General features: G+C 43.7%; 1 protein-coding gene across 2 annotated transcripts in view; it reads left to right on the top strand.

Annotated features, from left to right (window-relative positions):
• The window catches only part of TBC1D9 (TBC1 domain family member 9), an 88,616-nt gene that overhangs the window by 29,942 nt on the left and 42,579 nt on the right, over window positions 1–16,095 (top strand). For both annotated transcript variants that reach the window (XM_067567961.1, XM_067567959.1), the window contains 3 exons: window positions 5,911–6,139; window positions 7,433–7,694; window positions 8,727–8,934. In XM_067567961.1, the coding sequence (XP_067424062.1) occupies window positions 5,911–6,139; window positions 7,433–7,694; window positions 8,727–8,934 (699 nt within the window). The remainder of the gene's footprint in view (window positions 1–5,910; window positions 6,140–7,432; window positions 7,695–8,726; window positions 8,935–16,095) is intronic.

The following is a 16,095-nucleotide window of genomic DNA, read 5'->3' as shown; positions in this document are numbered from 1 at the left end:
TGACTCTGGCCCCACGGGGGGAACCATCAAGTCTGGCACATGCGGGCTCCCTGCTCAGGGTGAGCCAGGAAGGAGATTTGACCCTGGCAGCACCATCAACACTAGAGACATACAAGGCAGTGAGGAGTCTCTTGACCTTCCCAGCACCTCCATCTCCTTTGAGCCAGAGCCCGCAAGGGGCAGCTCTGCTGCAAGAGGCTGCATCGTGGAGACCGACTCCTGCCATGGGCAAGCCAGCAATGGTGGTGAGGCACCCCATCTCATCTGGACTTGCAAGCCTTGATGCTGTGACAGCAATCGCCGGCATGGTGTAGGTCACAATCCCACCAGCAGCCGGAGTCCCAGCACTGATGGCAGTCCCGACGACGCTCCAGGTCATGGTACCACTCATGGTCACGACACCGCTCTGAGTCATGGCACTGTTCACCACTTTGGCGCCATTCACCATCTAGGCACCATTCCACACTGTGACACCACTAATTATCACGGCACCACTCACCATCACAGCACAGGGGCATGGCGCTGCCATGATCGCCTGGAAGTGACTCCTCTGGCTCAGCATCCCAGAATCACAGGGATCATGGTGGAGCAAATATTGGTCAGGCCAGAGATATGAGGCAACATCTCAGGGGCCTGTCCTACCAACATGGACTCCAACCCAATGGTAGGTGCTGTCCCAGTTGCCAATGTGGGCTCTATAGATGTCCCAGGCCTTTCAAAGCTCCCATACGGGTCAGTCGTACTCCCTCTCCTGTTAGAACGCCCCCCTCTCCTGTCAGAGAGGGGCTCAGTACCAGGAGCGGAGGTGACAGAGGTCTGCAGGAGACCCGCTAGCACTGCGGGAGCCTCAGGACCCCAAGGTGGTCCTGGCCACCTCTTCCTCCTCCCTGGATAAGGCGGTGGCTGGTACGTGCATAGCCCCCATACAGAACGATTATAAGTCCCACCAAGAACTCTTAAAGAGGATGGCCCAAAACCTTGGGCTGAAGGTGGAGGAAATCATGTCCCCAGCATTGGTGGACATACTGACACCATCTGAGAGAAGGGGGTGGCCTTACCCTCAAGGAGGCCATCTCAAAACCAATAAAGACACTATGGCAAACCCCCTGGTGAAATGGATTGAGAGGAAGTACTTCGTGCCCCCCCAAGGGATATGAGTACTTGTACATACATTCTCCTCCGGGATCCCTGGTGGTGGCCGCAGCCAACAAGTGGGAGCGACGGGCAGCAGGGCCCATCTCCCAAGGCTAAGGAGGCAGGAAATCAGACCTGCTAGGCAGAAAAGTATACTCCACAGGAGGCCTTCAGTTAAGAATATCAAACCACCAGGCCCTCTTAAACCTCTATGACTTAAACTTAGACAAGACTGTCCATGAGTTGAAGGAACTCCTTCCATTGGAGTCTAGGGTGGAGTTCGCGGCATTGGTAGAGAAAGGCAGGACAATATCCAAGGCATCCCTCCAGGTCTCCTTGGATGCTGCGCATGTGACAGCACGCACCATGGCCACAGTGGTGGTGATGAGGCGCAGCTCCTGGCTCCAGTCATCAGGTCTACCCTATGAGGTATAGATGACAGTACAGGATCTATAGTTTGAAAGGGGCTCCATCTTCTTCAACCAAACAGATGCACAACTACATAGCCTGCAGGACTCTTGGGCCACCTTAAAATTTCTGGGCCTCCATATGCCAGCCCCATCCCAGAAACATTTCAAGCCCCAGTCTCTGGGCCGGTTCCCCCCCCCCCCAGAGCAAAGACCAAAGGCAGGACTTTGGGAGGCGGCACAACAGGGGCCTCAGGAGAAGGCACATGCACCACTCCTCGTTGGGTCCCACAGTTACGTTCACAAGGCAGCTGTTGGGGCCTGGACAAAACTTTTGAAGGTGTAATCAAGGATGACGCACCATTCTGGAACCTGGATCTTACCTTGGATAAAAATTTGGAGATCGCTTATCCCATTTTTACTGGACATGAATCAACATTACATCAGACTGCTGGGTGCTTTGCACAGTAGAAGTGGGATACACCCTTTAATTAATCTCTTCCCCTCCTTCTTACCTTCCCTCCCCGTCCCTCTTCAGAGACCCTTCTGACAAGAGTTTTCTAATCCAAGAGGTACAGCCTCTCTTAAGGATGGGAGCGGTGGAAGAAGTTCCAATGAACCTAAGAGGTACAGGGTTCTATTCATTCTATTCATGTTACTTCCTGATCCCGAAGTCCAAAGGGGATCTCAGACCTGCAAAACCTCAACAAATTCTTGAAGAGACTGAAGTTCCGCATGGTCTCCTCTGTCCTCAATCATCCCTTCCCTAGATCCAGGGGACTGGTATGTCACCCTCGACTTAAAAGATGCATAATTTCACATAGCGATATTCTAGGGCCACAGGGAGTTCCTCTGGTTCATAGTGATGCCCTTCGGCCTGTTGCAGAACAAGCTGGCAGACCACTTGAGCAGGTCTTTCATCAATCATCACGAGTGGTTTATTTGCCTGGATGTCCTAAATGCCTTTTCCAGATGTGGGGTTTTTCCCCAAGTGGACTTGTTTGCAACCTGGCTCAACAGAAAATATCTTCAGTTCTGCTCATACCTGGGGCACAGTCCAGGATCCTCTTGAACGCTTTTCTTCTTCCCTGGGGAGGGAGTCAGAGCCTTCCCTTCCATGGCTCTGATCCACAAGGTATTGCTCAAGGTCAGGAGGGACAAAGTGAGGATGATCCTTATAGCCCCAGCATGGCCGTGACACCATTGGTTCTCAACTATCTTGCACCTGTCAGAGGACAAACCTATCAACTTGCCAATGCTCCTGGACCTGATTTTGCAGGAACATGGCCACCTGCTCCACTCACCTCACGTCGCTGCGTCTGACAGCGTGGAAGCTTCATGGTTGAGTGGGCCGGAGTGGGGCTGCTCAGCTCTTGTGCAGATAGTTCTTATGAATAGCAGGAAACAGTCCACCAGATTGGCATATCTGGTAGAGGTTCTCGTTGTGGGCATCAAAGAAAGGGGACACCCCTGCCTCTTATCAGAGAGAAGGCCTTACGGTATCTTCCATACGAGTTCACTTGGCTGCAATCTCGTCTTTCCACCCACTGGTAAATGGTCAAACAGTGTTCACTAACCTGATTTGCTCCCAGTTTTTGAAAGGACTGGAGCGTTTATTCCCCTAGGTGCATCAACTCCTGCCTCCCTGGGACCTCAAGCTGGTGCTGTCGATGCTCAAGTGGGTCCTTATTTGAGTTGATGGCAATGTGTTCCTTGCTCCATCCCTCTTGGAAAGTAACCTTTTCAGTGGCCATTACTTTGGCTAGGAGGGTTTCAGAGATTAGGGCCCTTATCTCTAAACTTCCGTATATGGTCTTTAAGGACAAGGTGTGACTTCGACCACATTCGTCCTTTCTTCCAAAGGTAGTCTCGCACTTTCACAGTAACCAGGACATTTTTCTCCGTTTTTTGCCCAAAGTCACATGCTACAAGGGAGGATGTCATTTGCTGGATGTTAGGCTTGCCTTGGAATTCTACATAGAGAGCACCAGACCATTTCAAAACACCATTCAACTCTTCATGGCAATTGCAGAAAGGATGAAAGTGGGTACAGTCTCGGGCCAGAGAATCTCCTCATGGATTACATCATGCATATGTACATGCTATGATCTGGCAAAAATCCTGCCTCTTCATCTAACAGAACATTCTACAAGGTCACAAGTTTTATCAGCGGTGTTTGTGGTGCATGTTCCTGTCCTAGACATCTGCAGGGCGGCAACTTAGTTTTATACACACATTTACCACTCTCTGTGCCATCACGCAACAGGCAAGAAGTGGCCCTGCCCTAGGTCAAGCAGTCTTACAGTCCATATCTGCACAAAACTCTGACCCCACCACCTGACTCACTGCTTGGAAATCACCTACATGAGAATGGACATGAGCAAGCACTGGAAGAAGAAAATATAGTTACTAACCTTTCTGTAGCTGTTGTTCTTCGAGATGTGTTGCTCATGTCCATTCCGAAACCCGCCCACCTACCCCTCTGTCAGAGTAGCTGGCAAGAAGGAACCGAGGGGGCAGCGGGTGGCAGCTGCCTATATACCATGCCATGAGGGTGCCACTCCAGGGGGCACCAGAATTGACCTGGTATGTACCACTAGGGGAAAAACTTCTGGCAATGATGCATGTGGCATGCACACACCTATATGGGAATGGACACATCTCGAAGAACAACAGTTAAGGAAAGGTTAGTCACCATTTTTTCTCAGTGATTCATCATGCTTTGAAATTTAAAAAATGTGTTAGGAATATTTGAAAATAACTGGTTTATTAACACTGTTGACCTATAGAAAATTAAACACTAACATCTATTGATACTGGTGTGTCTGTCTAGAATGAGTAATGTTTTTCTCCATTACATACAGCAACTTAGAAAAATAACATAGGCTTTGTCTATGCACAAATGTTGTACCACTTTAATTATACCAGTATATTTAGTCTAGATCCAGTCATACTGAAATAAGGGTGCTGGTTACCACTATATCTATTTATACACAGAATCACTCTTCTGAGCAAAATATTTATACTGGTACACTAACTGTATGTAGATGAAGCCTGTTGGTACCAGCTGATTCTGTTCTTTAACCTCTCATGTAATAATTATACCTCTTAACAACCCAGCTGTGCTTCAGTAAATTTCAGTAGCAGATCAGAAATAAATACAATAGACCCCTTTATAAATAACCTACTCCCATGAGACAGCTATTCAGTCAACTTCAGCTTTGTTAAAGAGTGTTACTATTGATACTGCTGCATAACTAAATATTTGCACAACAAAGGGTCATAAGTAATTTTTTTGTCTCTAAGAAAGTAGTAGTGGTGAAGTTTGACTGATTTGTTTTTTATTTAGAATAAAATTCCTCTGCTTTAGTGAAAGCCTATTCCTGTTTTCTCAAACAATACCTGTGCCTGGAATGGGATGGGGAAGAAAACGTGGGTGCCCTATCAAGTGTGTTGAGGGTATTTGAGGTAGATTGAGTGGCTTAAAACAGGACAATTGGAAAGCATTTTGAGGGCTGCCATTAGCCTGTTCTCATCAAATGGACAGCTCTACCAGCATCTGAATTGTGCTCTGCACATTTTTGATCCCCTCACTATATCATGAATGAAATTGCATGTGGTGTTTTCCATATTCTGTTGGGATAATCATACGAACGCCAAGTGCTCTCTTGCCTATAATCATATCTCTCACCTTTTTGAACTACACCAATTGTTTTGAAAGCATTGTTGTGAGAATCTATGAATATATAAACATAAGTAGAACACTAGAGGAAAACAATATGTTGTTGTTACTTGTATTGCCGTAGCATCTAGCCCTAGTCATGGACCTGGACCTGGACCTCATTGTGCTATATGCTGTACAAACAAGAATAGAAAAACAATCCCTGCCCCAAAAGAGCAGTCAAAGTAACATTTTTCTCTTTTACCCTGTCTCTCTGCACTCACCAGAGTTGGTTGACATTTTCCAAAATTCAGTTTTTCTACAATTTTTCACCAAAATTTGATGGGGAGAAATGAAGATTATATATTTGTGAACTTTTTTGGACAAGTTGCAGTACCCCTCCCAACCTCTTTACTAGTGTAATAGTGGGGGTAGTGCTATTGAGAAATACAGGCATGTGCTTGATTAGTTGTATGTGACATAATCAAGGTAAGAGGTAAAGTCATTAGAAAGTCTGGCTTATAGGAAGAAAGATGACTAGATGTGCAGAAGGTGGGTAGTACACTCTGAAAAGTTAGGGGTGAGGAAAACTGACTTCCCTGACAACAGACTAACTGGTCATGGCATTTAAACTCAAAGTATAATGTCTCATAAAGATGTAAAATACCTTTTGGTGGCTAACATCCTTCATATTTTCTTCTTCTTCAGGGCATCATCGCGGAGTATAACAAAATCAATGGTATCAAAGAGGATGATGACACAGAAAAGTTTAAGGAAGCCATAGTGAAGTTCCACAAGCTGTTTGGGATGCCAGAGGAAGAGAAACTGGTGAACTATTACTCCTGCAGTTATTGGAAGGGGAAGGTCCCCCGTCAGGGCTGGATGTACCTCAGCATTAACCACCTTTGCTTTTATTCTTTTCTCATGGGAAGAGAAGGTATGTTTAACAGTGGCAGGTCAGTCTGGGGACCCACGGATGGCTAGGTAATCTACTGCAGTTTAATATTGTGATACTGACAGAGTGCAGGGTGCTGAGCAAAAATTTAAATAAAGATAATCCCTGCCCTACGGAGCTAACTTTTTGAACTACACCAATGATGTAGTTCAGGTACACAAAGAATTGAGCATTGTTGTGATGCTTTTATGATCTATGAATATATAAACATAAAAATCATATACATGGTGGACTCTGGGGGATCAATTGAAGAGCCACGTGATAAATTGCACTTACCCTGCGCCTTTGACTGCTTCATTGGCACTCTGCCCATAAATACATCTCCATCAGGACGACTACTAATGTTCCAGACTTCTGAACAGGTTCAGATATCCTATGGACAATAAATACATGATACTCTGTATGTGTCTTACTATAAAGCAAAACTTAATGGTTCTCTCTCAGACAAATTGAATGATACCCTATATTAATGCGGAAGAACATTGAAGACACCATGTACATTTATAATAAAGCACTGAATAACCTATTACAATGAATGTCATTTCACCTGAGGTGTAATCCTAAAATAAAGCAACCTAACAATTGAAATTGAATGATTGACAAACAGTTGCTTCCACAGCAACAGAGGCTGTCAACATACAGATCTATGTGACTAAAAATGCAGTCAGTTGGAGATCAGATTAGTTGAATATCCCTATGGTCTTTTTATAATTTCAGTCTCTTTATTTCTGTCACAGTTGTTAGTCCATGGAATCATGGTTAAAGTAAGGCTTTTCACAAATGTTTTGAAAATCATGAGTCTGTTAGCTGACTTCCTTGGCTGTTGGAGGCAGTGTAGTAGGTAGCCCATTTGGTGTGGCCAGATTGCATTTACTGACCTCATAGTGGGGCAGAGGAAGACCAGAGTCTGGGCAGACATCTTGGCAAAGAACAGAGATAAATTTGGCCTTCACACCCCATCAGTATGATGGTGCACGTGTATGTAATATTTCATATATAAATAAATTACCTTTGCTACTTTAGGTAACAAGAAGGCCAAATTTCTCTTTTTTTTTTTTTTTTTCTCTTTGCCAAGTTGGCCGCTCTGCTTGTGCTCTGCTTCCACCTTGCCAAGAAGTAAGAAAATCCAATCTCAATTCGTTACATTATGTATAAAATGTCAAATTGGTGAACTAATGCCCTCTCTCTCACACATAGGAGGAAATATGCTTTTCAGTGTTAACCTTTTTCATGATTCATTTTTGTGCTGAGTCTTTTCTGTTTTCTTGTGTTCAGCAAAGTTAGTGATCCGCTGGGTTGATATCACTCAGCTTGAGAAGAATGCCACGCTACTTTTTCCTGACATGATCAAAGTGAGCACAAGGTCAAGTGAACACTTTTTCTCGGTATTCCTCAATATCAATGAGACATTCAAATTAATGGAACAGCTGGCTAACATAGCTATGAGACAGCTCTTGGATAATGAAGGATTTGAACAAGACAAGTCATTACCAAAACTGAAAAAGAAATCCCCCAAAAAAGTATCTGCACTGAAACGGTAGGTAATACAGACTTCTAATCATTATGACTTTGTATACCCTTTTACTTCCAAGTTTTGTCTAGAAGTTTTCTGATAATATCCCCATTATTTAATTCAAGATGCATTATTGTTTTGCAATGGCAGTGAGAGGCAAAGAGTGACTTGAGCATCATTGTTTGGTCTGCCATTGAAGGTGGGTATGGAAAAATCTGCTTAGGCCTTATAGGCATGTTACAAAAATAAGGGTAGAACATTTGGGCCAGATTCTCATTTACACGGAGTACCCTTTACGTGGCTATGACAATTTAAAGGGGCCTTACAGTGGGTGTAACTATAATGCATACCCACCACTTTAAGGCCCTTTTATCCTACCAGAGCTATGTAAAGGGGTCTTAAGTAAATGAGAGTGACACCCCTTTTGTGTGTATTTTAGTCCTGTATCTGGCAAAAAAGATGTGGCTGTAGGTAGTTGATCCTTCCCAGAACTTACTGCTTGTGACTCTTACATTTTACAATAAAACCGAGCCAAAGAAAAGTCTAAAGAACCTAATACAATATAAAAAGTATCTCTCTCTCTTGGTATTATTACACTGTAGTTGAATTGCTCCTCATTGATTATTTTTACATTTTGAATATAATATTGAAACTTAATGTGGTCTAGCCTATATTTTAGTTGCATTTCTTTTGTTAGATAATGACAATTGAGGCGTACTGTATCACTGTTTTTTTTGTTTGTTTGTTTTTTTTAAAGCATTTTGGTAGCAGGAGTCATTACTCCCTAGTGTTAAACAGTGGTACACACTATATGTGAAAGCATATTAGAAAGATCTACAAAGGATCTATAGACTATTAAGAATTATGAATGCTGTATCAATACCAAGATATTAATAAAGCTGTCTCATAGAAATAACTTTGCTAATTATTTTTTTCACATTTGTATACAACTACATAAATGAATGTGTTCAAGGTATATGTTTACTATGTGACCTGCAAAGAGATGTCTGAAATGTATTTTTATATATATTATGTATCTTAAAACACTGTCTTTAGGGATCTTGATGCTAGAGCAAAGAGTGAGAGATACCGTGCACTGTTCCGACTTCCCAAAGACGAGAAATTAGATGGACACACAAATTGCACCTTGTGGACTCCATTTAATAAAATGCACATTTTGGGTCAAATGTTTGTTTCTACAAATTACATCTGCTTTACTAGTAAGGAGGAGAACTTGTGTAGCCTCATTATCCCCCTTCGAGAGGTGAGTGTCAATTCTGAATATCTACAGTAAATTGTTTTTCTTGTCTACTTTTAAAATAGATCCCAGCATTAATTTTCATTTTGCTGGGAAACTATTTAATCCTTTTGCTGTCCTGTTGAAACATAATGGCAATGTGGTCACCAAAGTAGCACCCAGTTGAGTAGCAACTTTGATTCACAGGGACTCTTTCCTATCTCTTCTTCCAGCCCTCAGGATTCCCCAATCTTCCCTGCCTTACATTCTTTATACTTAAAGCCCACAGCATGTTTTTGTTCTTCCAGCCAAGTGGGGGATTAAACTTTAGAGCTGACCAAGGGCACCTTTCAATTAAAATAATGTCAAATGGTAAGATTTTAATGTCAGTTTTAAACAGAAATGCTGAGTAGCATCCTGGGCCAGCCTGCCTAGTTTTAAACAAATGCTAACACAGTGAATACTGTAATATCTTACCAAAGAGCTTCGGTTACTATTTTTCAGGGGAAGAGTTTTCATACATGTGACGTTAATATCAATTTTTTGTTACTTTCCTATTTGCATTATTACTGCACTGTCTTTTAGTTTTAAATATGGTTGCATGAAATTTAAAATCTACACTGAGGCATTTTTTTAAAAAATTAAACTGCTACAGACTGCTTCTGATTGATAGATGCAACATTTATATTTTAATATGAACTTAAAATTATCCTAATAGTAAAAGTCATTTAAGCATATTGTAATTAAAGATTCTTTGTAATTGGCTTGTGATGGTGAGAAAACTGTATGACTTGCATGCCCTTTAGGATGTGGAAGTTTGTTCAAAATGGTGACTTAACTTGGTAGTAAGAGTGTAAGTTGCTGTATAGCCAGGGTAGGCAGGCCCTGCTTGCGTGTGGGGCTGCAAGCATCCTGGCTCATATGAGAAATAGCCTATATTTTTGCCTAATCTGAAGAACTACTGACTATTTTCAGGTACTGTTTTTCACAAATCATGAAGGATAAAAACAAATGCTATTTCATTGGAAACTTCAAAATCCAGCTTCTCAGTGGTTTACAGTAGTGTTTTTAAATTCTGGTGATTCAAAATCAGACCTTAAATTCACATTGCTATTTACACAAAATTCAAAAGGAGCAATGAACTGCCCGATGAAGTTAAGTGGAGAAAATATCAGGGGGGGGATAAAATCCACATACCTTTGTTAAACACTGTAGCTTCTCTTGGATGTGGAACTGGTTACTGTAGCTGCAGAATCAGCATTAGATTCAGATGGCCTCAGATTTTGGAGAAGAAATCAGAAGAGGGAATATATATATTAACTCTTTAGGATATGTCCATACTGCAGAATGAAGTCTATTTATTTTAAATTGACTTTCACCCACCGAATTTTAGAAGTCACAGGAGTGTGATCACACCACGGTTATTTCATCAGGATATTGCATCCCCACTAGCTGTGCTTGGGTCGACAATCAAAGCAGTGCACCGTGGGTAGCTATCCCACAGTGTAACTAGACGCAGAGGCTTTTGGGAAAATTGTCGTCCTCCCATGATGCAACATGCTCCCTCCCTTCTTGTCCCAAACAAATGGACAAATACTTTTTAGCGCCGTTTTTCTAAACCCTTCAATCTGTGCTGTGCACACACCGTCAGTGGAGAGGCCTGGAGCCCGCTCAGCTCTGCACTATTATTGTGAGCATCCCAAACACCTCACGACTTATCCTGCAGTACTTTCAAGGCCGAGACAGGAGCCACAGCGCAGAAAATTGCGATTGTTACTGAGGCTGCCCTGCTACAAGCCATAGAGTGAAACAATTCTCGTTTGCTGCAGGCTGTCATGCAGCATCTTCAGTCAATGGAGCACCAGTTCTGGTCCCAGGAAACAAGCACTGACTGCTGAGACTGCATCGTTATGAAGGTGTAGGATGATGAGCAGTGACTGCAGAACTTTCATATGCAAAAGGCCACTTTCTTGGAACTTTGCTGAGAGCTCTCCCCAGCCTGAAACACATGAATACTTGCTTGAGACCTGCTCTTACTGTGAAGAAGCGAGTGGCCATTGCTGTGTGTAACCTAGCCACCCCAGACTGCTACCGATCAGTTGGGAATCAATTCGGAGTCGGTAAATCCACCATGGGAGCCGCTGTGATGCAAGTGTGCCAGGCCATTAACAGACTTCTGCTAGGAAGGGTAGTGACTTTGGGAAACGTGCAGGACATAGTGGACAGGTTTGCCACAATGGGGTTCCCAAACTGGGGGGGCAGTAGGTGGCGCACACATTCCTATCTTAGCACAGGACCACCTTGCCACAGAGTACATAAATCAGAAGGGATACTTTTCAATGGTGTTGCAGGCCCTGGTAGATCACAGGGGAGGTTTCACCAACATCAGTGTGGGGTGGTCTGGAAAGGTGCATGACATGCACATCTTTAGGAACTTGGGTCTGTTAAAAAAGATGCCCTTTCTTCCCTGACCAAAAAATAAATATTGGGGATATTGAAATGCCCATAGTGATCCTGGGGGATCCTGCTTACCCCTTGTTCCCCTGGCTAATGAAGCCATTCACCAGGCAGCTGGACAGCAAGAAGGAGCGTTTCAGTAATAGGCTCAGCAAGCGCAGAATGGTGGTGGAATGTGCATTTGGCCATTTAAAGCCAAGATGGCACTGCTTGCTCACTAGATTAGACCTCAGTGAATGCAGCATCCCAGCTGTTATCTCTGCCTGCTGTGTGCTCCATAAAGTTTGTAAAACAAAGGGGGAAAAGTTGCCCCAGGGTTGGGTTGTGGAGGCTGCTAGGCTGGCCGCTAATTTTGAGCAACCAGAGTCCACTGCTACCCTAACAGCCAACCGCGGAGCGCTGCACCTGAGGGAAGCATTGAAAACCCATTTTTGGAATGAACCGCAGTAATGTACGTCTCTGTCAATGCTGTGCCTTCCGCTCCCATCCCCCTCCCTAGCACCATCAGCTCCCTCTTCTTCTTTCCCCTCTGGCAATCCCCAACCTCTCCATGAATAAAGAGAAATGTTTTTTAAAGCAGTACAGTTTTATTGGTGATCAGTTACGGGGGTGGAAGGAAGATAATTTAACCTTCTCACAAGGATGCTTGGACAGCCAGTGCAAAGTGTGATTGTGCAAACAGCAAATCACGCACATTCCTAGTTCTTAAAGGGGCTGTCGTCTCTTTCTGCCCCCCATCACCAGCGTGGAGTGCGGCATGTACTGCACCCTGCTCAACCACCTCCTAAAGCACTTGGGGGTGGGGGCTGGGAAACAGCTTGTTGGCTAAGCATTTTACAGGGGCTACAGAGGGAATCTCTCCTGCTGTTGCTCTTCCTGGAGCTCTACCAGATGCCTCAATATGTCAGACTGATCCTTCAGTTGTTCCCTCCTGTTGCATATCACGATCCTGCTCCTGTGCTGATTTTTTGTGTTCTATCTCCATGTTTAGTTTTTGTGACACGGACATCCTCCAGACTCTGAGCTCTGTGTCAGCAGCCGCAGAGGCATTCCATTAGTTCATCGAACATGTCATCCCGAGGTGTGTGGTTCTTCCCCCACTTCCTAAGCTGGGAAAGGCACTCTGCGGGAGTGGAAGATGGGGTGAAGGCTGAGGTGTCCACTGTAAGGCAAGCAAAGCACAAAGTTGCCATTGTTAGCTGACCCCATGCAGTAAAAGAAATGTTACAATGTAAAAAGAACTCCCTTTCATATTCACAAGGCAAAACCAGAACCACATACCAGTCTGAACCTATCGCATGAGTCAGAGTACAGTTCCAGACGTGGTAAGTAAGGGGCCCTTGCATCCATTACAGGGAAGTCTGTATAGCACTGATTTCCCCAATCCACACACAATCAAGGAGAAGGATCATTGGGCTCCCCTTTACCATCGCAAAGACCGGTTTGCAGGAGTTGATCAAAAGGGATTGAAGTGTCACTGGAGGAAAAAAAAAGGGGGGGGGACCAGTTCCTGGACTCATAATGCCCATGCCAACAATATCATGGCTAGGAATTGTCTTTGTAGGGGCCCAGGGACACCATCCGTGGCAGGGGAATAACATGCAGTGACTATATTGGTCAGGTACTATAAACTTGCACTGTCTTCCCGAGGTGACCATGTGTGATATCAGTCTCCTGAGGGTAACGCAGGCAGAAAGGGAAGATTTCTTGCAAGCATCAGGATACAGGCCTGGCCCTTATGCTGCTATGCTGTATTCCGCAGTGATGCCTGCTCATTTAATAGCAGAGTGGTGGGGAAAAGTGTCCTGCTGTGGCAGAAGAAATAAGGCTGCCCTCCCCAGAAACCTTCTGTGAAGAATTGCAGGATACCTACATGAAAGTTTCCTGGAGATATCCACGGAGGATTCTTGGAGCATCCCTGTGCACATAAATAGTCTGTTCAGGAGGTAACCCTCTGCTGAAGTTTACCAACCCCCAAGAAGCCCGTCCCCACAAAAATACAAACTCCTTTTTCCTCAAAAATAAGAAGCTGGACTAGGGACATGACAACAGAAATTTGCTATACACACTCACCAGATGTGCCTTCCCTAGCATCTCCGTCTGTAACACTGTTCTGTTCCTAGCTGTGCTGCTCTGGGGTAACGAACAGGTCCTGGCTCTCTGGGAGAATGGATACCCCATTCTCCTGCCTCCCGTTCTCCTCATCCTCCTCGTCCACAGAGTCCTCCTCATTCATCCTGGACTGGGATTCTTTGGAGGTATCAATGCTGCGCAGTGGTGGGGTCACTGCTGAGAATCGCATGCAGCGCCTCGTAAAAGCGGTCTTCAGTGACGAGCCAGAATGACTGTTCACCTCCCTAGTTTTCTGATATGTCTACCTCAGCTCTTTGATTTTAATGCGGCACTGCTGCGTGTCCCTTCACCACCATACCATGTGATATCTTCTTGTAGATATCCAAATTTCTTTTGCTGGCTCGGAGCTGAGCTAGAGCAGACTCTTCACCACACAGGCTGACAAGATCCAAGACTTCAGGTTGACTCCAGGCTGCTGGAGCGCATTTGGGGCGTGCAGTCGCCATGAGCAGTTCAGCTACAAAGCTCTCTACGTTGACCAAACAGGAAATGGGAATTCAAAATTTCCCAGGACTTGAGGGGAGGAGCTATTTTCTGTGTATGTGGCCATGATGCAGCAGAGCGTTAATAACAGAGCATTGTGGGATACCTCCTGGAGGCCAATAACATCAATTTACGTTGCACTCTGCCTACCCTGATGTTCGTTCAACCCATAGAATTTGACTTCAGCACTACGCCACTTGCAGAGGTGGTTTTATTAAGTCGAATTTTACCACGATGTAGGTTGGTGGATCTGACCTGCCAGCGGAGACGCATACTTTAGGTGGTCGACATAAGCCACGTTACGTCGACCTCTATTTTCAGTGTAGACCAGGCCTTAAAGATTTTTGCAAATTGTTGAAGTTTATTGTTCAGTATTTATGACATTGAAAACAATACTAAACTAGGTGTTTCCAGCACTTTAAGAACCTGATCTAAATCCCTTTGAAGTTAGTGGGAGGCTTTCTGTTGACTTCACGTGGCTTTGGATCAGACCCTAAATTTCAGCCTTTTGTGCTTTACAAGAGCAAAGAAACACTGTTGCAGACAGGCACAAAAACATTCAGAACCAATAACCTTTGAAGCACCTGTCTTGTAGCAGTGGTCAGGAAGTACATTTTTCATTTCCTGAGTTAAGCACTTACTCAGTCAGCAGCCACAACCTCCAGGACCAGTGTTTTAGGTGGGTATGCGCCTACACTTGAGAGTACGTGGTTGTCTGCTGGCATTAAGAAGGAAGCATGTCTGTTGTGGCTTCTGCTGATGCTACAGTTTCTGACTATAACACATCCAGGCTGGTGCTGTGTTTATCTGTGCTTCCTGTGTATTGAATGCACTCAGACAACTCTTTAAGTGGAACGGAAAAGTAATATAGAAATATTTCTCTTTAGTTAACGTAAATATATTGTTAATGAGGCTCGTTTGCATGAATAAAGAACTGATTTATAGTTCATTGAAAAACAGAAGGAAGTTGATTGGAGAGGAGAATGGGAAATATTTCGACTGAGCTATCTATTGCGGTCTTTGAACATAGCATCAGAAGAGATGTTAAATGAAAAACAAATTATCTAGCCCTTTTAACTAATGAAACATTAAGGTATTGTACTAATGTCTGATCATGGATCGCTACTTAAAAAAAATCCTGGTAAATTGAAATGCGCTTTCTCTTATCTTGATATGCGTAATGCAGTTTTTATTACTGAGAAGATTCTGATCCATTGTATAAAAGTCATGGTTAAAAGCACTTACAGCTGTGCTGTATGCTCTGGAGAAGAGGTCTTTCTGTGAACTTGATTGATTTTGGGTTTTTTTTAACTGAATAATCAGTAGTGCATAGAACATACATCACACATTTATAGCTAATATATAATTGATCAGTGGGAGTTCTATACTGTAATGTACCTTTGCGGAAGCTTGGTGAAATATTGAGCTGTGCTTTGTAGGTTTTGCTCTGAATACTGTATACAGGGTGGAGTTTGATTAGTAAATGCATCATTAACAACATGAAGCCAAATAAAATCATTACAAGGAAAAGCATCTAACGCCTCTCCAGATTTTGAAGAGATTCCTGGGGAGAGGGGGCAATATGGGGAAAGTTCCCCACTTGATGCAGGTTCCTTGATTTTGTGAAAAGAAATCCTTGAGTTATGTGTCTGTATTTGTAGTGGGTTGGAGGATCTGGTTCAGTGATCTAGTGTTTAAAAATTGTAAATTAAGCCCTTTAAGCCCTTCTGCACTTATTGTCAGCAATAAATTAGAGATGGATTCTAAGAAATGCTTATTCACCATTAAAGCAAAAAAAGTCTCCATTTTCCAGTTTAATGTGCACATGTACTGTATTGATGTGCTCAGGATTAGACAACTCTTGCCTTCAGACCTTGACTTTGAATGTCCGTGTATGTTCTAGGTAATGAATTTGGTGTTCAACAAAATCCCCAGTTGACAAAAATTGATATAAAAAAGTCACTTGTGCACAGAGCTAGCATAGTAAAGCAGCATGAGCTTAGCTTAGGACCTGGCTGAATTATCAAAGAAACAGCTTAGTTACCTACCTTATGAAGCTGTGATCCTCTGAAACCTTGCTATGGGTCTAGTATTGAGGAAAAATAGCACTTTAGG

Source organism: Emydura macquarii, unplaced genomic scaffold, assembly GCF_026122565.2.
Source record: "Emydura macquarii macquarii isolate MOO-44397 ecotype Brisbane River unplaced genomic scaffold, CSIRO-AGI_Emac_v2 contig_2834, whole genome shotgun sequence".
Taxonomy (NCBI): domain Eukaryota; kingdom Metazoa; phylum Chordata; order Testudines; family Chelidae; genus Emydura; species Emydura macquarii.
Note: the sequence above shows the minus strand (reverse complement) of the source record. Positions and strands in the feature narration are given on the sequence as shown.